We start from the raw sequence: 24,195 nt of genomic DNA, 5'->3' as shown, positions 1-24,195 counted from the left end.
CGTTGAATAAAAATGATCATTTACATAACAGGTGAATCGCTGGTCATGTAATACCTGATGAATACAATGTTTTCACTGGTCTTTCCATTGATACATTACTGCTATTCTGATCCTACATTTAAAAATGATGAATCACACTTGTAGCTTATCCATTGTTGTGTGTATATGAAAGTTACCAAACACGTTCTATCTTTTTAAAGCGCATAACACAACACCACAAATCCGAATACATATTCAAAGTTCTGCAGAATTTATTCCATTCCATCAGTTTAAACAAACAGCAGCCATTACAGAAATATTTACAAGTCTGCTCTATAATATTTTTAAAATACTTTTGGAAACAAGTCGAGTGCCGCAGCTTTCCACTTGCTGTAACGCTGCTTCAGTTCAGTGCTTTTCCAATTCCCTCTGCCGGTTAAACCATCTTTTTCGGTGCATCTCTTCCCACCTCATATCCCGAAAGAAAATTAAAATAAAATGAAAAAAAGGGGGAGTACCAACCTTCTTCAGCCCAAGCCTCAAAGTCACTGTAGATGTGCTGAGGGGGGGGGCTCTGGAAACTATAGCTCCTCCTAGAGGGCGGGAGGGCCACGCCACCGGCTACAACACTACATTAGTCCCCGTAGGACACGGCTGGACGCGGAGCAGGCCACTGGCTCCGTAGAACAATACCTCACGGCCTAAAGACACCCCCTCATCCAACCCCACAGGAACCGGATGCTCTCTCACCGGGGCGAACGCGATGACGTACGCGACCGGTTCATACCGGAGAGTCTGGTACGCACGCCGCCCCGTCGCCCGGGGGAGGGGGGGGGGGGGAGATTAGAAACGGGTTAACACTGGTTCTTCAGCGGAGGACCCTCTCCACCACAGGAATATCCACCATATGAGAGAGGTGGAGAGAGGGCGGGCGGCGCTGAGATGCATCACCACCGCTCGCCCTCTCTCTCTCCACCTCTGAGCCTCGTGTGCGGTGCAGGTGAGAGCGGTTACTAGAAGCGTTCAGGAGCACCTGGGGAGGGGGACCAGATGGAGTGTTACTGCAGGGAGTTCATGAAACTGTCCAGGTTGTACTCGGTGTCGTACTGCTGCTGGTCCCACAGCTCGCCCAGCCCGTCCAGAACCGTCTTCATGGACGTCTTCCCCGCCGCCGACGCAGACGACTCCCCCTTCTCCCCCTTGTTGTCCTGAAAACGCACGCACGCACGCACACGCACACACACACACACACACACACACACACACACACACACACACACACACACACACACACACACACACACACACACACACACAAACAGAGTCAGCAACACGCATGTACGGAGACGCGCTCGGATCAGAAACAGACACGAATCACCGGATGTTGAACTTTGTTGGAAAGTGCGACCAGAGTTCAGTGTACATGCGACCGAGTTGGGGCCGTGGTTCCACCGTCCACAAATAAAGGCCGTCCTGCACGGCTTCTGCCACCATCCCTGTATGCGTACCGAGTGGACGTAGAACAGTGATCATTAAGAGAGGGACGGACCTTGTCCAGGGAGAAGAGGTTGAGCAGCTGGTCGGTGCCCATGCTCTGCAGGCTGGAGTTCTCCTGGCTGATGATGGTGTTGGCGATGCCCATCTTGAACTTCTGCAGACCCATGATCTTCTCCTCCAGCGTGCCGCGCGTGATCAGCCGGTACACGTTCACCACGCGTTTCTGGGGGTGCGGACGGGGGCACACACACACACACACACACACACACACACACACACACACACACACACGGGGGTGGTGTGAGCAAGAGCGTCGTCAGCTAGTGATGAGCGTCAATGTGAACAACCCTTCATGAACCGAGATCTGGAGTTTCAAAAAGATTATGATCATGACCACGTTATCGAAAATAAGTGTTCTTCGCCTCAAGCTTAAAGTGGCCTGGAAACAGACAGCATGGTCTGCACTCGTAATGATTTTGGATTAAGCCCTTTGCTCCTCTCGGGTGCGTAGGCCGCTGACGAATATCCTCCATTTCACTCTGTTTATGGCTTTCCGCTCAAGCTCCGCCCAGTTGAGCCCACTCTGACATTACTGCCTCTACACTGTAGTGCACTGGTAATGCCTTAATGGTAAAACCCTGCACGAACAGATCTGCTGGGATAACGACCACTTCATTATTCCTCCTAATGTTGTGCATGAAATCAAACATTTGTGGTCGACTGGAACGGCGGAGGACAAAGGAGGTCTTTGGACCCCCGCCACAGCCAGCGGACTGGGTGCTGACCAGCGACACACACACACACACACACACACACACACACACACACACACAAACTGGGTGCTGACCAGCGACACAAACACACACACACACTGGGTGCTGACCAGCGACACACACACACACACACACACACACACACACACACACACACACTGGGTGCTGACCAGCGACACACACAGCCAGCGGACTGGGTGCTGACCAGCGACACACACACACACACACACACACAGACACACACACACAAACTGGGTGCTGACCAGCGACAGTCAGACTGGGTGCTGACCAGACACACACAGACCGGGTGCTGATCAGCGCCACACAGACAGACCGGGTGCTGATCAGCGCCACACAGACAGACCGGGTGCTGATCAGCGCCACACAGACAGACCGGGTGCTGATCAGCGCCACACAGACAGACCGGGTGCTGGGTGCTGGGTGTGGCGCCTCACCTGTCCTATCCGGTGGGCGCGGTCCATGGCCTGCAGGTCCCTCATGGGGTTCCAGTCGTGCTCCACGAACACCACGGTGTCGGCCCCCGTGAGGTTGAGCCCCAGGCCCCCAACGTGGGTGGTGAGAAGCAGCACGTCGATGGACGGGTCGTTGTTGAACCTGGGCGTGGTGGGGGGGGTGGCGGAGAACAGTCAATACAAAGCATGAGATGGCAAAACCAAAAAATCCCCGCCGGAGGACTGGAGGAAATGAGATGGAATAATAAAAAGGGGATATTTGTGCGTCGGCCTGACTATCATGTGACAGAGGGTCAGTTTCCGAGGGCTTTCTGACCTCGAGACAAATGTCATCTTGATAAGGGCAATCCCTACAGGAAGTGAAAACAGAAGCGCTCCGGCCGATCCTCTTGTGGACACTCTACCCCCGTGTCACTGGCCAGTGGCGTCCTGACCGCACAGCGCCCACCTCCCACTTAAAGCAGCGTCAGGCCATTCCGTGCCCGTGCTGTTTTTAACAGCAGATAATAAAATAAAATCAGGGGTCTCTGGCGGTCACAGGCCCGTAAGAATTATCAGTCCGAATTAAATGATTGGACGGCCTCCCTGTCTTGTCTACCCAGCTACCGGTGTTCGTGACCGGTCTTCCAAAAGGGCTCTCAGTGCTGAAGCTACAGCGCTAGTCCCGTGTTTTAGGCTAGCGGCTTTGGGGGGGAGTGGTGGGATTTCTTCAGCTGGACACTTTCAAAATGTGGCCGTCACTGGCTCCTTTTACCAAACAGCCAACCCTAGCTTTAATCATTTCCTCCAAAGGCTGAACACCTGCCCCTCTAGGGTTTCCTGCCATGCTGAACTCGCACGGCATTGGGTTCCCAGACGACCGCGGTAACAGAGGAAGCACTGCACAGGCTCTGGGTTTCAGAGGAAGTGGCCGTCTCGAGCTATGCGTGCATTATTAAAGGTCGTATCAGCGATTCTAGGCCGAAGCATAAATGATCACATTCATCTGATCTTTCCTCACGATCCACTATTCGCCCGCCCAATAAGCAGGCCGTCGAAAAAACGCGTCTCTGTTGGCAGCCTGCGCTCCGAGATCGTACACAAAAACAAATGGTACTACCAACCACTCAAAACCAAAATAAATAGTATTCCAACCAATCACCGACAAGGAGTGGGTGATGTGGGGTTTTGCGCTGCGTTCATGACGGTTTTTACTGGATGCACGAAACACGGAAGGGAGGGGCGAGCTGGCTCTGTTGGTTTGGGATCTCGCTTCAACTACCAACAGAAGAGACGTCCCCCAACATGGCTGATATCGCCTCTAAAGACAACCCCCCCGGCGGTACCTGGAGACGATGGCGTGCCTCTGGCCGGCCGGCACGCTGCCGTCCAGACGCAGGTAGGAGACGCTGGGCAGCTTGGGCTTTAGCAGGTCTTTCTCCACCATGTCCAGCATGCTCTTCAGCTGGCAGAAGATGAGCACCCGGTGCTGAGCCACCACCGCCTCGGGGCAGCCCTCCGCCACGCCGCCGCCGCCCAGACCGCAGTCCACCAGCAGCTGGGGGGGCAACAGGGCGTTAGAGCCCCACCAGGGGGCCTTAGGGCGGAGCAGTTTGGCCTCAAATCTAATCTACCATTTTTTCTAACCAAACCCGATTATCGATTTTTTTAAAAATATATAGATATATTTTTAAGTTTGGATTATTTGAACAACAATGATTAACAAAACCAAAATAAATAACACACATCTCCCACTCTGCTGCTTGACTCAGTTTAAGACGTTGGATCATTATGATAAAAAGACTTTGGCAAGAAAATAATGACTGCACTCTGATAAATCCTCCTAAACCATAAATTTGAATTCCGATGAATCGCCCAGCTCGAGGAGGAAGCCAAGGCACAAGACAGTTTAAGGCAGACCAGTGGGAGGTCTTCTTGGCCGGGTGAAGCCCCCCCCCACAGACAGGTACCTGTTTGAGTGCTGAGAGTTTGGGTGCGTGTTGGATGTCACGCAGGCTGGTGTTCTGAACGGCCAGTTGCTCGGTGATGCGTTTGTACTCTGGGTGCTGCGGAGTCAGGACCAGCCCGGGGTGGTTACACAGCTTCCTCAAGTACTGCAGAGCCTGCAACACACACACACACACACACACACACACACACACACACACACACACACACACACACACACACACACACACACACACACACACACACACACACACACACACACACACACACACACCCCTCATGATCCAGTGCTCAACTCGCCATGGCGAAAGAAGAAAATAGAAACTTCCTGCTCTCGTTTCACAGGAAGCATCCTGTAAACGCCTTGGTAGTCAGACAGGATGAAATGATGCAGTATTCTTCCGGGGCGTACCTGGAAGACGTGGCCCGTAGCCTTCAGCTTGGGTTTCTCCTCCTCCTCCTGTGAGGCCATGGAGAGGGTGTCCTCCACGCCCACCTTGGCTCGAGACTTGGCGAAGTCCTCGTACAGCTGAACCTGAGGGCAGAGAGCGCACACGGTGTCAACCACACACTCCCAACACCTCCGGTCCTCTGGAATACGGGCTGCTTGGGATCGGGTGTGCGTCGGGATTATAACGGCTGTGTTACCGCACCAAAAGCATTTGTTGCCTTAGAATAAAACTACACAACCAAGTTAAGACTCTAGGTGTTCTCTGCCATGGAGGTCAGCAGCATGAAAGCTATATTCAAGTTGGCCCAATCCATAATCACGTTAAATAGTAAACTATCAAAAATGGACATAAATGATATACCCTGAGCTGAATCAAGACACAAATGAGCAGTATAGCGCTCAGCAGGGTGGGCGGAGGGCCAGGACGTACCTGCAGGGGGCTCAGGTTGCAGTAGTAGTCCTGGATGATCTTGGGAGGAAGATCCTGCAGCACGTCCTCCTTCATCCTCCTCAGCAGGAAGGGCAGAACCTGTCTGTGCAGTGCCTCCATGGCCAGAACACCTGGGGGGGGGGGCAGGGTTGAGTCAGTGGGCTGAGTGTCAGAGGTCAGAGGGTCAGAGGTCAGAGGGTCAGAGGTCAGAGGGTCAGAGGGTCAGAGGTCAGAGGGCTGAGGGCTGAGGGCTGAGGGTCAGAGGTCAGAGGGCTGAGGGTCAGAGGTCAGAGGGCTGAGGGTCAGAGGTCAGAGGGCTGAGGGTCAGAGGGCTGAGGGCTGAGGGTCAGAGGTCAGAGGGCTGAGGGTCAGAGGTCAGAGGGCTGAGGGCTGAGGGTCAGAGGTCAGAGGGCTGAGGGTCAGAGGTCAGAGGGCTGAGGGTCAGAGGTCAGAGGGCTGAGGGTCAGAGGTCAGAGGGCTGAGGGTCAGAGGTCAGAGGGCTGAGTGTCAGAGGGCTGAGTGTCAGAGGGCTGAGTGTCAGAGGGCTGAGGGTCAGAGGTCAGAGGGTCAGAGGTCAGAGGGCTGAGGGTCAGAGGTCAGAGGGCTGAGGGTCAGAGGTCAGAGGGCTGAGGGTCAGAGGTCAGAGGGCTGAGGGTCAGAGGTCAGTGGGCTGAGGGTCAGAGGACTGCCATGTGGTGACGCTGGAACAATAACCCAACATGAAAACTTCATCCTCAAGGACAAGGGGAGGTCTGCTGGAACACAGATTCATTAACGCCAACGCGGTTTCTGATTGGTTCCAAATGATGTAAGGGGATGCAATCAGCAGAGAGATCGGCTTAAATTTGTGCAATTTCTTCTGATGGATTACATTTTCTGCCCTTCGTGGGAGCTCAAGGTGACTACTTTGGGAGTATTCATCCAGGACATGCAGTAGAATCCGGAGAGGGGTTTTATTCTGACGGGGACGGCTCCTCTTACCGGCCTCCTGCTCCCGGGAGGAGCTCTTGGCATCGCGGCTGGCCAGGATGGGCTTCCCGTAGCGGGCAGCAAACTGTCGCTCGGTGCCCAGGAAGCCAGGCATGAGGAAGTCAAACAGCGACCACAGCTCCAGCACGTTGTTCTGTGGACGCAGTTATTACATTGAATCAGATGCATTGTTTGAGTGTTTCAGCACACGTGCTGATTCACTTGTCCACAGGCGGCTTTTGAAAAGATAGAACAATTTAAATAGAAAGGAAAGAGAAAAACCAAACAAACAAAAAACAACTTAAAAAAACAAATGCAAGCATTTTTACATGTTAAATACATACATACTCTACAGAGCAAAGGGGACATGATCAAGCAATCATCCAGTTAAGAACTGTTCATGTGAGCACTGCTGTTTCGATTTTAGCCATTCTTTGAGTCCTTTGTTAGACAATACTGAACTTAACACATGCAGACACGTGTAAAATTAAGGTTAGAGAAATGGTTATACCTGGATGGGCGTTCCCGACAGGATGACTCTGAAGTTAGCAGCCAGCTGCTTGATCGCCTTTGAGAGTTTAGTCTTCCCGTTCTTAATGACATGACCCTCGTCAAGAATACAATAATTGAATTTTATATTTCTGCAGAAAAGAAAGAAAGAAAAGAGTAATAAAACGATGAATTGTGCGACAACATCAAAACGCCAAGCAAACAATCAGAGAAGACAAAGAGTTGCTTACTTGAAGAAGTCGATGTCGTTCCTTACAACATCGTATGACGCAACTATGAGATTGTGTTTCTTCACTTGGTGTTGCAACCTGGAAAAGAACGTGTGGATTAGTCCTCTGAATAGAATCGGTCCACGATAAGAGTCATGACTCCGAATGTTAACCGGCTCTTAAGGCCTGATAAGGGTTCCATGTTCACGCAACGCATTGAGCACGCAGTCGCTTCGACATAGTCGTGAACCTTTATGGTTCTGCGTCGGGTTTACGTGTCTCTATGCATGGCCGTGTTAAAGAGGGAACAAATAGTCGTGCAAAGCGTATTGCCGGAAATGACGTAGTAAGCGGACCAATCAAAGCCCTAGCGGCTGCGTCGCCTCGACGCAAGGTTAACATTTTTTGGAGGCGCGCGTCAGGCCCTTGACGTGGACGCAAGGAGGGTCCGCAAGGACGTAACCCCCTTGCGTTGCGTGAACGTGGGGCTACAATCAGCCCTTAACCGTACCTGACTCGCTCCAGCGGAGGGCCCGTGTAGTGCAGGGGGCTCAGGTACTCCTTGGGGCAGAACTTGCTGACCTCGTCCACCCAGTGGCCCGTCAGCGTGGGCGGACAGACCACCAGGGAGGGCAGGGGGCTGCAGCCCGCCGCCTTGGTCCTGGCGTACTCCTGCGTTCTGCAGATAGTAATAGTGGGTTTAAGAATACCTAATCGGCACAATGCCCGCATCCGACATGGTTAGGAGTGCTTTGGTACTTTCAGTGGGTTTACACGGGTGCCTTTCCCCGTCTTATCACTGATCATCAACGATCCAATGGCCCTCCACCAAGCCAGTGAGAGGTGGTGCTGTAGTACCTGAGGTAGTGGTCCCCAGCCAGGATGCAGATGGACTGAAGGGTCTTGCCCAGGCCCATGTCGTCACACAGGATCCCGTGCAGCTTGTATTTGTTCAGGAAGGAGAGCCAGTTCACGCCGTCCTGGGAGGAGCAAAGGGCGGACCGGTTAGTGGCTCCTTATGGGAAAGGTAAAGCCCGCTCGTTGTGGTTTCACATGTTCGACCGAACCTCGCACGTTACAGATAGAAGGCGGTTCTAGGACGGTGTTCTGGAAGTAAGAGTAAGGAAGGTTTGGAGGTGAAACAATCTCTTCTTTCTGTGGCGTTTCGCACCGCTGCACAAAGTGGTGTATCGCTGACTAGACGCAGCACGGCCGTGTCAACGAAACAGGATATAGAAGTTAGTGAGAATGCTGGCATACCAGCTTGGGTAATGCATAATAAATAAGACAGGAGAACATGGAGAAAGGGGTTGACCGTCCTCTGTAGGAGGACGAGGTGAGGCCGGGCGTTCGATGAACATAGATTAACAAAGAGCAGTTGGACGTAGCCTCCAGGGTTCCCCGAGATGTTCAACATTACGGCGTACGAAGCAGTTCACTGCATCATCCGTTTTCCCAACTCGAAACGTATACGCAATTCCATATGGCTTCGAGAATGTGCTTACATCAGACAGAAGCATCTCTACGCACCGTAAACTCCTCCAGACATTACGTCGCTACGCAGACGGCCCCAGTGGTTTTAACTGAAACAGCTGCACTGCTCCATCGGGGAGACAGATGGCTCGCTGGGCCCAGCCCCTAGCATCCCGCTATAGGCATAGCGCAGGCAGAGCAAAACATCTCCTCATCCGTTTTAATCTCCCATGCAGTCAGCATGCCCCGTCTCTTGGGTCAACCATTAACCAGCGGAAGGAGAAGGTATAAATCATTCAAGAGCTGGCAAGGGAAACAATCTCTAAGTTATGGAGAGCACAGAGTTTCCATCGCGTAATGGATGCTAGGAGAGGGGGGGGAAAGGTACCCGACCGTGTCGTCCGGGTGGACCTACCTGCTGGTACTTCCGGAGCTCTGCGTTGATGGGCACGGGGATGTTGTAGTCCTCCAGCTTCCTGCTGTCCAACAGCTGCTCCAGGAAGTGGCGTTCTCTGGCCTTCTGGCGGATCAGGTCTGCAGACATGGCTGGAGGGTCGGGTATACCTGCCTGAACCAGAGACAAATACAGACATAAACATTACAGGAAAGAAATATACTTAAAAGAAAGAAAGATGTGTACAAAAATGCATGCAGCCTATATTAACACCAGAAAGACATCATAAAAATAATAATAATGGATAGAAATTATATAGTGCTTTTTTGGTCACCCAAAGACGCTTTACAGAGAAAAACAAGAAAACAAAATGCAGAAAATTTTAAAAAAGAAAATCAAGATGCATTCTGCAGACTTACCTCCAGGGGGAGCAGGCGGATGAGGGTGGCGAAGCACTGGGTGGCCATGAAGCGGATGCTGTCGTTGAGGTCACTCATGCGCCCCAACACGGGCACCACCAGCAGCACGATGTACGGCACGATGTCCACCTCCAGCTGCTCCATTATACCTGGGGGGGGGGGGGGGGGGTCAAGGATCGCTCTCCCTCTCTCACATACACCCAAGAGGATTCACAGGGTTCTCCCCAAGAAGGGTACTGTTCTTCAGGGATGACGGACATTTCACCACGTCATTTTTTAACATGTTGCGTTGAGTCAATCTCAGAAACACCTCACAACATCACGACAGCACACTGAAACAGCCGGCCCCGAGTTTGGCTGGGAAGCACAGTCTACTAGTCGTAGATACTTTGAAACCCCTCCAACTCATTAGACGTGCTAGCCCGGGCAATAAAACAATTCATTATCGTATCGTGACAGACTTTCGATCAATATCAATACAAAACATGTTCAATAAATATCGATAAGACTGGACCACCGAATCTAGCAGCGGGGTTTGTTACACAAACACGGTTCCATTCTTATTTACAACAGGAGTGTTTTTCATTGTTGCGTCGACATTGGAGCATTTATCAACGAAGACCAGTGGAAGGTCATATCAAGTGTTAAACAGAAGGGTTTAACGCCAGCCTGGTAACTCCTAGTCTTTGTGGGTCAGTAGGATTATTAATCTTTCAGCCGTATGGCCCAGGCCCCGGCTGGGCGGCGCGTGGAGGATACAGGCCATGGCCTCGATGGCGCCCTCCTGCTTGGTGCAGTCGTCGATGGCGGCCAGCCAGGGCAGCACGCGCTCCAGGAAGAGGTGCATGGTCTCCAGGGTGGAGGTCCTGCCCAGCACGGCCACGCAGCGCGCCGCCATGTGCCGCACCGCCGTGTACGGGTGCTGCAGGCAGCTGAACAGGTGCGGCAGGTGCTCCAGCAGCTGGGAGGGAACCGGGGACGGACCACGTTAGAGCCGGGGTAGGGAGGGGGCGGGTTTTAAGGGTCCCGTGACACGGGACCTTTGAAAGGTGTGACAATCCGTCTTGAAAATCTGCCCCTTTATGACATCTCAGGTGGGCGTGTCCGCCGAGATGTGCGCTGGATAGATCAGCCTCCGAGCCGACACGGTGGACCGCAGCAAACGTTGCTCATCTACCCGTCACACATCTGGGTGGACACGCCCACTTGTGACGTCATAAGGGGCGGATTTTCCCAACGGTTTGCAAGGCTAATCCCACTCCCACCTGGCGGCACGTCACGGGACCTTTAAAGATATTCCTCCTCAATGGTACTGGGGGTCTGCCACTTCCAGACCACTTCCACCCAGACCGTGTGTTGGCTGTGCCAGTTTGTGAGTGGCGAGCGTGGGAGTGAGCGGTCGTACCATGGGTTTGAGCTCTGCAGACATGGCGCTGGCTGTGACCTCCAGGATCTGCAGAGAGTTGATCAGCTCCTGAGCCACAGCATCGCCGCGCTTCAGCTGAGCCGGAGCGTCTGGAACAACAGACACGGCATGATGGGCTCAATGCGGTTCAACTGGACGGTCAAAACTAGGGCTGCTTGATAATGGAAAAAAAATGTAGTCACGATTTTTTTTGAGTTTGAAAACATGACTTATTCAGCATTTCGCTCCCAAAAAACACTTTGTAACTGAGAAATTTTGCCTTAAAAATAATACACAAAATGGTCGAAAAGAACATGTTCAAATCTAAAATAATGTACAGATATGTATCCAGCTGTTCTTTCTATAAAAGATTTCATTAAAATAAAGATAGATTATATTAGTTTTGTGATCGTTTGACGCTAAAATCGAAATCAAAGAAGTCAAAACAACAATTAATCATCTAAATTTTCATCAGCCCACCACCGGTATGAGTCTACAATGCAGCAGCATGTGGTCCTCTAGGGTTTGTATTAAATGTATCATTCAGCAGACACCTTCATCTGAAATGGTTGATAGTGAGAGTATTGGAATTTGAACCTCTTGCTTTAAAAGGTCAGAGCAGCCCGAGAGAGGCTTTGGGCTGCTGATGAACACCCTAGTCCCAGGGTATGAATCTAAAGTACCTATGCCTTGCTTGTCATCCACAGCCGTCCTCAGGGGCCCCACCATGTTCTCCCACAGGTACGGCAGAGAGCCGGTGAGCTCGGCCCCAAAGTGCCTAGCGATGGTCGTCAGGGAGAACTCTGCTCCACGCCTCTGAATCAGGCAGGGTCTCTTGCTCTGGAATAGGACAGTGAAAGACGACGATATGAATAAAAGCCTTGTTTATTTTAACATAGAATGGAAGGAAGCGTTTGTTCCCCCAGACTCAAGCCTGTATTCTTACCTCATCATTTTCTGTACCGATTCCGCAGCCTGGTGAAAAATCGACAGAGGTCTTGGACATCTTGGGGGCGGGACCCCTCTTGCTGGTGATGGCAAACGCCGCCCTCTGGTGGCGGTACAGGGTGATGATGCCTCGGGTCTTGCTGACGTTGTGGTGCATGCAGTCCTTCTCCGTGCCACCGACTAGCAACGAGAGGGGTGGGCATAAGACATGGTCATGAGGATGTTATTGCTTGAGCTGGACTTCAACCACATCCGGGCCGTCTCGGTTTCCCCTCTGGGTTTTATTCTGAAGGTGCCAGCGTTGAATGTAAACGTGATGGGTAGGGCTGGGCGATTCGGCCTAAAAACAAAATCTCAAGATTTTTACAAACCAAATCCGATTATCAATTTGAGTCTATTTTTTTCTATAAGTGAAAAAAAAAAAAGTTGAGATTTTATTTGAAGAATAATAAAGATTAACCAAAGCAAAATAAATAACATACATCTCCCACTCTGCTGCGTGTCTCAGTTTAAGATGTAGGAACACATATGATGTGCTGCTGCTTATGGTTGCCACAGACTTTAAGCAAACTACACACTCACTTATTTCAGTCCATGCTGCCATGTTGAAATTTAACCTTTTCAAGTAAATAAATAAATTAAAAAACTTGAATTGCAATGCATGCAAGTTGTTAGGAATTTGCTACATTGTGCTCTACACACAACAGACAAAACAAACGCCACACAAAAATAGGAAACCAAATGACTTCTTTTTTTTACAAGATTCGATTTTCTTAAAAAAGAAAATCGTCCTAAACCATTAATGCGCATAACTATTAACAATAGCTGACTGAGCGATAGTGATGGCGGCGGCGGCGGCGGGCTCACCTTTGAGGGCCTCGGGCGGCGGGGGCACGGGGCAGGAGGAGGAGGGCGTGACGGCCGGGTCGGCGCAGGCCGAGCTGCAGAGGTTCTTGATGATCTTGGTGTTGGGGCAGGGCTGGCGGCCGGCGCACTGCTGCAGCAGCTTGGCCAGGAAGGAGGCGGCGTAGCCCTGCACCAGGGCGTTCTCCTCGCGCTTCACGCCCTCCATCAGCGGCCGGACCAGCGGGTTCAGCTTGTCGGGCAGCGCCTGCAGGTTGACCACGGCGCAGGCCACGAACAGGTGCACACGCAGGTGCAGCCTCTGCCACTCCGCGCCCGTCTCCTGCACCGTGGCGTACGCCTGCTGCCGCTTGCCGTCCAGGGGCTGGCGCTGGGCCGGCTGGCGGCCGCAGAGCTCCGCCGTGGACTCGGCGAAGACGCTGGTTACCTAGGAAACAAGGGATGGGGTGAGCACGGTGCTCCTTCATCTTGATATTGGCCAGAACTCTCCTCTGGGGTACAATGCAATTATCTGTGACAGCCAATGGAAAAGTACATAATATATATCCTTTATATAACCAGGTTTAGCCTCATTAAGATTAAAATCTTATACAACAGGGACCTGGCCAAGATGGACAGCAGTGCACAGTTCCAACATAAAACACAAGACAAAGTACAAGTTCAATACTATGTGCAATAGCAGTAATACATTTAAATCATTGACTAAAACATTTGCAATTTCCAATGGAGTCTGACATCAAACTCTTCACAACAGCTTTAAATGCAGGTATAATGCAGGTTCTACATCAGCAAGTTCCTATTCTCTCAAGTCTAGGGGCGCCTCACCAGCTCGTTGGCCTGGTCGATGGTGAACACGCTGCAGTTGACGCGCTCCGGCACGTCGATGTTGGCCTCGGCCAGCATGGCGATGAGCTGCTTGCACTCGTTCTGCATGCGGGTGAAGGGGATGGCGATCTCGTCGTAGTACAGCTGCTCAGAGAGGATGGCCAATAGGCGGGGCTGCACCATGACCGATACCACCTGGCACTCCTGGGGGGGCAGAACGGATGGGGGGGGGGGGGGGGGGTTAGAGTCATCAGGGGCTGACCGTTGCTTTGGAGCCGTGTTCACGTCTCTAAACCATTGCGATATGAATCTCTAAAGGTTGAGCATGAATTCTAAACCAAAAAATGGATCAAATAACTGAAGACAAAACATTGGTGACAGTTATTTAATGAATGTGTTTACTAGGATCTGGGAGTATTGTTCCTAGGCATACTGTGGGTTTATAAACCGAACCACACCGAGTTTGGAATAGGCTCCAGATACTTGTAAACGCATAATTGTGTTGCATCCAAAACCACAGAACTTTCTAGAGGACTGAAGGAAACGTTGACCGATGGCTCATCGGTGACTCATTGTTTTCCACCTAAAGCCCACCCGAACTCAACCGAAACAATGGGAAGCGGTACTCTGTCCCACCTTCTGCAGCGTGGCCCATTCGCAGAGCACCAGGGCCACGGCGATGCGCTGCAGGGCCGACTTGGTGTTGAGGTGGAAGAGCAGCAGCTGGCCCAGCGACTCGGCAGGCCGGATCTCCTGGGAGGCAGCGTTGAGCTGCGGGTCGCAGATACACCGACACAGAGCGGCCAGCAGCCTGCCTCAGGAGGAAGGCAGCGAGAGGCGGAGGAGGAGAGGAGAGGGAGAGAGTTAGTCACAGGTGAGATGGGTTCAGACAGGAGGGAGGTTTGGTAGAAAGGAAAGCCAGGGGTAAAGTAGAGCAGAGCGGAGAAAGGTTACGCAGAGAAAGAAGTAAAGTAGAAACAAGGGGGGGGGGAGAGAAGTTAAGACGAGAGAAGATAAAATAGTCAGACGCCAGAAAAACCAACACAAACGCCTACACACCCCATGGCTCAGTGCCGTGCTACGGTCTGAGAGAACGCTCACAGGCTAGCTACTCCTCTACCGTGCGAGAACTAAAAGAATACCCCACAGTACAGTTAGGGATTGATCGTAAAGACCTGCCGTGGGATTCCAACTCTCCCCTCGATGCAGGGGGAACAAAACGATCACACTCACTTGGCTGCGGTGAGGCGGGCGCGGACCACTACGTAATCCCTGGTGCCCTGGTCCTCCGCCACCGTCTCCGCCCCCGCTATGTACTCCTGCACCGTCTCCTTCACCTGAGGGAGGCCTCCTTGACGCGCCTTAGTGCCGGCCTTGTCCTGGAGACGGACAATTAAGCAGTCAAGTCAATTCAGCCAAGGAACCCTGAATTCCAGTCAAAATCCACTTGCGGTGTCAGAATGACTAGAGAACGACTGAGTCTTCAAAGCACAACATTGAGGCTTCAGTGATGGCCCGGAGAGCCATAAGTGCAGACATTTCTGCATCACGGCCAGACGTACCTGCTTGGAGCGGCACTTGACCTCGAGGAGCATGTTGAGGTCTATGGGGATGTGGGAGGCCTGCATCATGAGACACAGCCAGGCGCCCATCCAGGGACAGCTGGCTGCCACCACAAACTGCTGATGGGCCCGCTTTAGCAGCTCCATCCAGACCTGCACCAAGGCACAGCCGTTAGGGACGCAGTGTGCTGCATGACAGCAAACTGGGAAAGGTTGAGGCCAGGTTAGGATATTAAATAAAACAGTATGCAAGAAGAAATGAGTGCCGCGGGGGGCTTCGGTTGCACTCAATCAGGGACGCGGTGACCCGGCAAGTCCCGGTATTCATCTGGACACCTCCCTCGAGCCACACATTGAGGAGCAGACTGGCCACAGTCTGGCTCGTGTGTAGCCGGCGACATTGAGGTGTGGCATACGTCACCACGTCAAAGGGGAGGGTTAGGGGTCGTGTCCGTGTGCGAGGGGAGACCTTCTGAATGAGGTCCAGGATGTCCTGGTGGCTCTCCAGGATGCAGGACTGGAAGATGTGGCGGAGCATGTCCTGCAGGACGGGGTTCAGCCACTGGGCGCAGTCCTGCCGCCCAAAGGGAAGTAAAGCTCAGCCACGGAGGAACGCTCACACGTTAGTTCTACTCATAATAACTATCATAGCAACAACAGGAACAAACGCGGTGAATTCACCTGGTCGGCCTTGGAGAGCAGGGTGAAGAGGGTCTCCAGGGCCGCCCGTCTGACGGAGGAGATGGTGTGCCTCAGGAAGGGCCAGACCCGCGGGACCAGGACGGTCAGAGACTGCTCTAGGCTGGGGGGGGACGGGACGCGAGAGGAGAGCCTCGGTTAATGAGCACTGACGACGGGGGCGTCAGCACAGCGGTCTGGGGGGGGAACTGACCTGCACTGGCGGACCTGTGGGTAGGTGAGCAGGGAGGACAGCAGGGTCATGATGCTGTTGGTGGAGGCGGTGAGGTCGTCCAGGTCTAGCAGGGCGTCCCACAGCGTGTTCACGATGAAGGGCACCTGGGGGCAGAGGGAAGACGCTCAGAACGAACCAGCAGGGCGTCGTTTAGAGGATCACTGAAGGCCAAATTACACTACTCAGACTCCGTCATCCCACTCCGTAACCACGGAGACCCCTCGAGCATTCGAAGTTCGCTGTCGGGATGTCGGAGACGCGACGCAATTCGCCGCCCGATCGATCTTACATGCTGACTACAAACCATGTAAATTCGTTGTAAATAAACTCCCAGAGCTTTTCAAATCTAATTTGGTGTTTTATTGTTACTTAATGTGCAAAGTAAACAATGTACAAAGAAAATAAGGTGCAATGTCATAACGGGAAAAGTGATTCCGGAAATGATTTTGCTAGAGGACCAATCGCAGCCCTTGCCGTCTCCGTTGCGTCGGCGGATAGTTAAAAAAAATATTGTATGCGCACGTAAGCTACGGAGAGGGCCTCCGCCAGGCTCTCCGGCGACGGAGAGGGCCTCCGTGTCGATGCACAGCACTCTCCGGAGGACTATGACCCGGCCTTGAGACAGGAGGAGGAGGGGCCCTTGGCTGACCTTGTTGGGCAGCAGCTGCACCAGGCCGTCCACCACGGGGATGAGCGAGGAGGCCGCCACCGCCCGCACGTCGTCGTCCAGGTCCTGCAGGCCCTCGGTGATGGAGGGCAGGACCCTGGGCAGCAGGGCTGGGATCAGGTCCTGAGACGGGGAACAGGGGCTCAGCACAATGGGCCAATGCAGACCAACCAGGCCTCATCAAGCCACTGGGCAGGCTGCGCCCACTCTCTGGGGCGGGGCTGGGTTGCTGCCCATGCTTTGGCCGTCTCTACAAGGACATCGTGTGGCTGGATCAAACCGCCTGATGGACGTTACTTGGTAACCCAAAACGGCCGATAACAACTCATGCAATAGCACAAGACAATAACAGTCTTTAACTGTTTAAAGCTTATCCTACTTTTATTAACTGTGGGCACACGCTAAAGTCAAGTTTGGGCCAAGAACAGGACTTACTATCGAGCACTTGTAAATTCCCCACTTTTCATCTAAAGCTGTTTCAGGTTTTGATTTTCCTTTATATAAGAGGGATTCAAAGTCAGCTATTGGGCATTAGTATATGCTACACGTGAACCTCCTAAGGTGGCACAATTTGATTGGTTCGCTATCTCGGGATATTGGGCAATATCCCACGAATGAGATCTCAAACTCGGGATATTGTTTGTCGCGCTAATAAAAACCAATAAATCCCGGCCGTTCCCCGCTATTCACTTCGTCTTCGGTGATTAACGGTTAAATGTTATCTCTTCTCCCCATCTCCCCCTGGCCGTACCTGTCGGACGGCCAGGGCGTACTTGATCCCCAGCAGGCCGCCGTGCCGGACCTCCCACTGGTCCTCGGTGAGCAGCTTCAGCAGGATGTCCACTGTCATGGTGACGCCGTTCTCCGTCATGTGACGCAGCGCCACGCCCAGCGACTGGGCGCACGTCTCCCTCACAGGGGCCACCACCTGGGAGGGGGGGGGGGTACCGACACTCACTGCAGGTTCCGTGGTACGAGCCCTTTGGACAGGTTAGCGGGCCCCAGTAGTTTTCCATTCTGAATATGGTCATCCCGTCGAGGCCCGCCACAGTGGTTACAAAGTCTGGCCCTATTTGGCGGGTGCTTATTCAAGATTCAATACTTGAATTGCCATACAACGTAAGCGGTTAGGAATTTGCTACAGTGTGCTCTACAATACAACGGACAAAACAAACACCACACAAAAATAGAAAGCCAAAGAGCTAAAAAGGAACAAAAATACAGACATAAGACATAGTACATACATCATTCCTTTGTTTATGGCTCGTCCCTACATAGGCAAGAATCTAAAGCGTCAAGTGACTCCAGTGGAAGTTCACGTAAAGTGCACGTTTTAGGTGATATTAGGTACGGTGTTTGGTCGCCGGCCAGCGACGCTCACCTCATCAGACACAAAGTCCCCGAAGCGGTCGAGAGCGAAGATGCAGAGCAGTCGGATCACGAGGTCGTCCAGCCACTCTTGGTGCTGACGCGTCATCTGCAAGCGCCAAACACAAGGCGTGGCTCATCAGCTGACAGTGTTACACACAACACAATGGAAATCTGCCACATAGAAGATGGCCGCACCTGCTCCGCCGTGCTTCCCACCAGCTTGCCTCCGCCACGCCCGTGGAACTTGAGGATTTCTCTAAGCCCAGTGCCGGCACCGTGACGGACCTGTAAGCAGACAGCACGGTAACGTTATAGTCAACACCAAAGCCACCCCATTTCACTGTCCACGATCAACAGCTTTACTGACACCTATGCAAACCATTTACTCCACAATGCAATCAACTCCATTTAGAATTTAATTTAAACCTTTTCATCCAGGAATAACCCTTATACAGGTAAAGCCCCTCCCCCCACAATTGCAATTTAGAGATTTCGCCTAAATCTTCTTAGCGCAATTTCACTTTATTGGCAAATACTGTGGATGATGCTGTTTACCTCCCAGGAGGGGTTGAAGAGGTCGTTGCAGAGCTCCTCACAGAAGCTTTCCAGGGGCCATTCCTGTGTCTGGAGGAAGAGACAACAGGGCGCACGTTTAGGCCTTCCCTGTCCAAAGGACACCTGTACCTCTGCAAAGACCAGCCTCCGGGCAAGGTTCCTTCTAAGTTGGATTTGATTTCAGGGGTAACATGCCATAAAGAGACTCATCCAAGTCAGTGCAGACGTCCTTTACCTCTTCAAGACTGCTGGAGGAATCCCGAACATTGTCGATTACGACTTTAACGTCTGATGCCGATTGGTCGGTGACCACATTCGAGGTTTTCCTTCGTTTCTCGTCAGGTTCGGCATCCATGCTGTCGTTACTAAAAGAGGACATAAGTACATTATGTTGGTTAGACATTTCCACAATTATGCCTCTTGTGTGACATGCTAAGAAGATTCAATGATACTCATATCAATGTGTCTGATTAACAAAATGATACTGTAAAAAGATTGAAGGCCTGCAACACAGAACACCAACATACCTTTTCTCATTTGGATCCATGTCTCTGGATCGTTGCTTTGCTACTAGCTTTGCTATCCGCTTAGCTTTATTCCGTTGTCGATTGCTCATGCCTGGCCTGAATTCAGAGTCAATCAACTCTGCTGCCTGCATGGGCTGAGAATGAGAACTTGGGGTGAATTTCAGTCAACTTAAAAAGGTTTAGTGCTACTGTTTAACTATTGGTGATTATAGTAGCAGAGTGTCCTACAATATATGTCATACACCATTAGAAACAGGATCACTCTTATAATCTCATACACCTTCAAAACGTTTAATCCCAACAGATCTGCTAGACCATGAAAAATATGCAGCAACACCTCCGCTTTCTGGAAGATGGAGAACCAGGCGAGAGAACTGAAGTCATGTTTAAATGTTCAGTGCTGCAAATGCCAAGTTGGTTTTGGCACGAACCAACCTTCTGAACCCCAGTGCCCTGTTATGTATGATCCACAGTGAGTGCACTGAACATCCACCCCTGCACCTGCCATTTTTAGTTGTGGCTACAATGGGCCAGACAGTATAAAAGGTGCAGACGGTACTGCTGAAATGCAAGCACACAAATACCTAGAGTGCAAGCAAAGTGGTCGGATTTATAATGTTTGCACACAAAATAAGAAAAAGCGCCCTTGGAGATGAAACTGGGCTACTTTTCTTTTGATTTATGAGTATTAGTTCAGATATCTGTGCTTGGCTTGTCAGATCTAGTTTCACGCTGGCAGGTTAATCAGGCCATGAATTCTGCCACAATATCTGCCGACCCAGCACCACTCAACTGTAGAGTATTTTGGGACTTTGTGGCTCTTTCGAGAGTGCAGATCACTGGTTTAAATCACCAGGTGAAAAAGCTAAATACAATCTTTGCGAAACAAAAAGCGGAAGTATTTTTAACCACATGACGAAGTTCAGTCCAAGATCTATTTCCGACCCAGCACTCCACTGTGGACACTCCCTGGCTGGGAGCACATGGAGTTCCAGCCCCAGCAGGGGACTCACTGGATGGTTGTAGGTGCTGGATCCGGCCGCTGCCTTGGCGTGGTGCTGCGTGTAGTCCAGGTCCTCGTCGTTGAACAGCTCCTGCGTGTCCATGCCGATGGCCGCGCCCATGTCCAGGCCCAGCTTCCTCTGGAGGAGCTTGCGCTGGCGTGCCAGGCGCTCTTTAGGATCTACTTCCCCTGAGGAGCACAGAGGCAGGATTAAGAGGGATGGAGGGCCAGGGCGGTGAACACCAACATCCTTCATGGTGAACAGCAGTGGGGCCAGCACCATGCTGTTGCTTAGGAAGGAAACTGATCTCTGACCCAGCATTCAGTCCATGTCATAGCAGAACTAGCTGTCCAATAGCAGAACTTCTAAACCTAACAGTCCTACTGTGTAACAGCAGAACTTCTAACCTAACAGTCCTGTAATAGCAGAACTACTGCGGGACAACTGTTAGGGACGTATGCCTTGTTTCATTTTTTCTTTTAGAAATATTCTACCAAAGAAAACTAATTTGTTGCTGATGAAACTTTTAGTAGGGGATTTGTGGAATTTCCAAAGAGGGCAGTCAACACAATGTTGATTTGAAAAACCTTTAGACACGTTTTTACTAAGTTTATGTAAGCCAATCGCATGCTTACAACCGTCTCCAGCAACATGATGTCCAAAAGAACATGGAGCAAAATAAAGTGAAACGCGTCTGATGGCAGACAAGTTAAAGCTTGCGTTTCAGTTTCTTCTGCTCGGGTAATTGAGCACCAACGTTATCAATCATCATCTATCATCAAGTGTAATCAAGCGTTTTCAACTTCTGAAGCAAACTTTTTAAGAAAAGTTAACATTCTCGTTAATGTAATGGGAGAAAAGATCAGCATCACAGGTCAAAAGTTGGGGATGTGCATGAGAATTCTTAAAATAAGTGCTGGTTTTGAGTAAACCAAATTTGGCCAATAGGAATGTGAGGGGCCTTCTTACCAGACTTGTCATCCTGAAGCTCAAACTCGGCCCCAGCGGATCCCAGTAGAGAAGCCCCGTGTTTGAGAAGGCGGGAGATGTCGAAGTGGTAGAAACTCAACCGGTCACAAGATGACTCTTCAGGAGACTCTTCTTCGCAACACTCTTCAAGGGCCAATCAGAACAGAGTTGGTAATTAAGCACAACGAAGGAAACACAAAAAAGGTTTAATTAGGTCCTTGTCAAAACTGTCAGCACCCATTGTACTGAAGGCAGGCTTTAATAGTTAAGTAGTTAAACTGTTGACAACTATTTGTAAAATGATAATCAGCGACTACATTGCCTAAGCTTCACGCGTTTTATGGTTTGAAACATTAAAAATGATTTGGGAAAGACCAGGGCAACATTTGATGGCAAAAAAACAACAAAACTATCTGATCAATGCCAGAAATATATCATCCATCATAAAAGTATCATCGATGAATATATAGAAACAAAGAAAAAAACAAAAAATCATAATTGATTTGCTTAATGATGTCACTTTAAGATTATGTATTTTTCAAGAACAAATATTTGGTCATTGATTATGGTCGCAGGGCAACGCTTGATGACAGTTTGGTGCAAAGGGCCATAAGTTCCACTTATTCCCTCAACCTTGAAGGACGCTGAAAGAAAAGAGTAACCATAGCAACTTCTGTGGTCCATCGAAAATCAATCGTAAATTCAATGCAGTCGCTTTTACCATCGTTTCAAAGCAATAGAGGATGTGAAGTACAACATGTTTTTTGGGACAAAGGTGCCTTGATTGACCAGACTGCTTGATTGGATTACCTTTCTTAGGCTTAGGGGCCGGGTCCCACTCGGGGATGTTCTTAACCACAGCTTCCACTGCCTGCCCAGCTGCTATGCGGGTGTCCCAGTTGGGACTCCTCAAATAGTTCAAAACCTGAAGAAAAAAAAATAATAATAATTGTTACACCAATGGTCACCATGTATATTATATTACTCGACACATGCTTCTAATGGATATTTTGTTTAAATTATTCCAGCAGATAGAGGAACCCTGCTTTGATATTCATGCCTTGATGCCCACCAGTTGGGCAACTTGCATGCCGTGTTAAATTGCTGAATATGTGGAGTTTGTGCAGCCTCTCCTTTGTCACCGAACAGGGATGAAGCTGTGTTGAACTAAAACTAAAAGTGTGGGTGAGTCGACAATGGTGTACAGTGACAATGGTCGATACTGAGCATATCATGGAAAAGTCATGTCCATGCAAGAGTATCGCACTCCACACACCTTTGACAGGAGATTGTTGAGTTCATGTGGGTGCAGTTTGACCACATCTCCGAGCTGCTGGGCTGCTGCTTTCCTAGTTACTGGGGTTGTTCCGGTGTCCAGCAGGATGAATAAACGATCAAGTCTAGAAACAGAATATCAGTTATACACCATTATTTCCTTATTCTGTTAGCACAGTGTTGACGCAAATAAGCAACAGAGTATATATAGTATTGCATTCAGGTGTTGGGAAAGTGTGCTTGGGTTAATCAGTACAAATAATTAACATCATCATAGCATACCATGAAATAGAATATTTGCATTTTACAAAATACGCAATTACAACTATGAGAATTAAGTTTTATGTGTATAACTTACAAAAAATCCAAGCTATCCTTTGAGCTATACACTCCCTAAAAAAGTCCTTAGCAGGATAATGTACAGAGAGGGGTTTAAGTTAAGACTAGAGACTGGTCGACCTAGTTCCTCTAATCCAAACAATACACTTTAAACGAGCCCAACAAATGAAGGGGCCAGGGAAATAATTACCATCTTAAAAAGTGTCAAACATAGACGTTTCTCGTTGTCTGTTTAATCTAAATAAGCTATATGCTAAATGACAGTTCAGTCATCCCCAAAAGACAACACAAATTTGCATCCCAACATGCATTCGGCGATCAAACAAACAGCAGGGTCATTTATTTATTGACAGAAGATCAATGTTCTCCAACAAGTGCTTAATGATGGAGAAATACGAAGACCTCCCACTGAAGCAACACTAGCAGGTGGCCATGAGAGAAAAGTAAAGGGAAATGTGTTTCACGTTGTTTACTGTGTTGATCTACAGAACGTGCGGTCAAGTCAGACAATCATTGAACAAACGTGGCCTTCTAAACTGTGATCCGAGTCTGTCAGACTTAAAATGACACACAGAAAGCTAGCAGGCCCGAGTCAACCCGGCCTGACCATGCCATCCTCAGCCCAATCGGAGGCTAACCGGCAACGATTAGTTAGCTAGGCTACTTAGCCAAGTTAGCAACTCGAGCACAAATCCAAGTCACCCAGTATCAAGTGCATCTTACCTCGATACAGCCATGGTCAGATGGTTCAGCTATCGTACCTCTGCTCCAACATTCAAGAGGACAGCAGAACTTTCGACGGGGTCTTGTGCTGTGTGTGCGCGTTATCTCGGAGTACTTGGTGAAGTGACACGCTAGCTGTAGCCAACAAGGGCTGTGCTGCTCCAACACCTGAACCGCGCATCCACTTCGCTAGCGTTTCATGGCTTCAAACTTGCCCCTCTTGTCCCTTCGTATATCTTCTTTCACACAATATCGCCAAATGCTATACGCATATCAAAGTGTAGCTGGGGTTAGCCCTCAGAAATACTTGCTGATAGATACTTTAACCTAATAAGATGTAAAGAGTAATTTTGTCGCACGCTGAAGGAAACCCCGAAGACTGTTTTTATATGAGGAGCCATCTTGCATTTATTACTTCCTCCATGGCAGGCAGAAGCTGATTGGGTACAAGCAATGAGAAGAGCCAATCAAAAAGCAGACCCAGAGTTAGAGCCCATACTGTCAATCAACGCGTGTCCCGCCTACATATCATTGTCCATATTGTATCTATACTGACACGTGTGTATGTGTGCGCGTGTGTGCGTGCGTGTGTGTGTGTGTGTGTGTGTGTGTGTGTGTGTGTGTGTGTTTCAGGCTTATTACCTGCAACAGATTTTATAGGCTTAATTTACTAGTCTCAGCCTCTTCTGTTAATTTGCATTACGTCTGCATGAGTACATGATGG

The 24,195-nt window shown here is 50.3% G+C and overlaps 1 protein-coding gene across 2 annotated transcripts; it reads right to left on the bottom strand.

Annotated features, from left to right (window-relative positions):
• Positions 1-227: 227 nt before the first annotated feature.
• Positions 228-23,843, bottom strand: btaf1 (BTAF1 RNA polymerase II, B-TFIID transcription factor-associated). Of its 2 annotated transcripts, none has more exons than XM_079729263.1 (38): positions 23,472-23,843; positions 22,411-22,534; positions 21,945-22,059; positions 21,135-21,278; positions 20,175-20,353; positions 19,162-19,295; positions 18,870-18,999; positions 18,635-18,703; positions 18,275-18,364; positions 18,090-18,185; positions 17,460-17,636; positions 16,691-16,831; positions 16,021-16,145; positions 15,810-15,930; positions 15,598-15,702; positions 15,129-15,281; positions 14,800-14,945; positions 14,203-14,377; positions 13,567-13,770; positions 12,745-13,168; positions 11,876-12,057; positions 11,613-11,769; positions 10,930-11,039; positions 10,284-10,485; positions 9,525-9,673; positions 9,127-9,279; positions 8,097-8,218; positions 7,750-7,917; positions 7,260-7,337; positions 7,031-7,160; positions 6,532-6,673; positions 5,551-5,681; positions 5,082-5,204; positions 4,672-4,824; positions 4,048-4,259; positions 2,705-2,864; positions 1,529-1,699; positions 228-1,187 (listed from the first exon to the last, which is right to left on the bottom strand). In XM_079729263.1, exons 1-38 carry the CDS (start codon positions 23,483-23,485, stop codon positions 1,038-1,040), a joined length of 5,559 nt encoding a protein of 1,852 aa, XP_079585389.1. In that variant the 5' UTR covers positions 23,486-23,843; the 3' UTR covers positions 228-1,037. The 2 variants fall into 2 exon arrangements, with proteins under 2 accessions (XP_079585389.1, XP_079585390.1); XM_079729264.1 differs by having other exon boundaries at positions 20,175-20,344.
• Between the last annotated feature and the right edge of the window lie 352 nt (positions 23,844-24,195).

This window comes from Pollachius pollachius (genome assembly GCF_949987615.1).
Source record: "Pollachius pollachius genome assembly, chromosome: 2".
Taxonomy (NCBI): Eukaryota; Metazoa; Chordata; class Actinopteri; order Gadiformes; family Gadidae; genus Pollachius; species Pollachius pollachius.
Note: the sequence above shows the minus strand (reverse complement) of the source record. Positions and strands in the feature narration are given on the sequence as shown.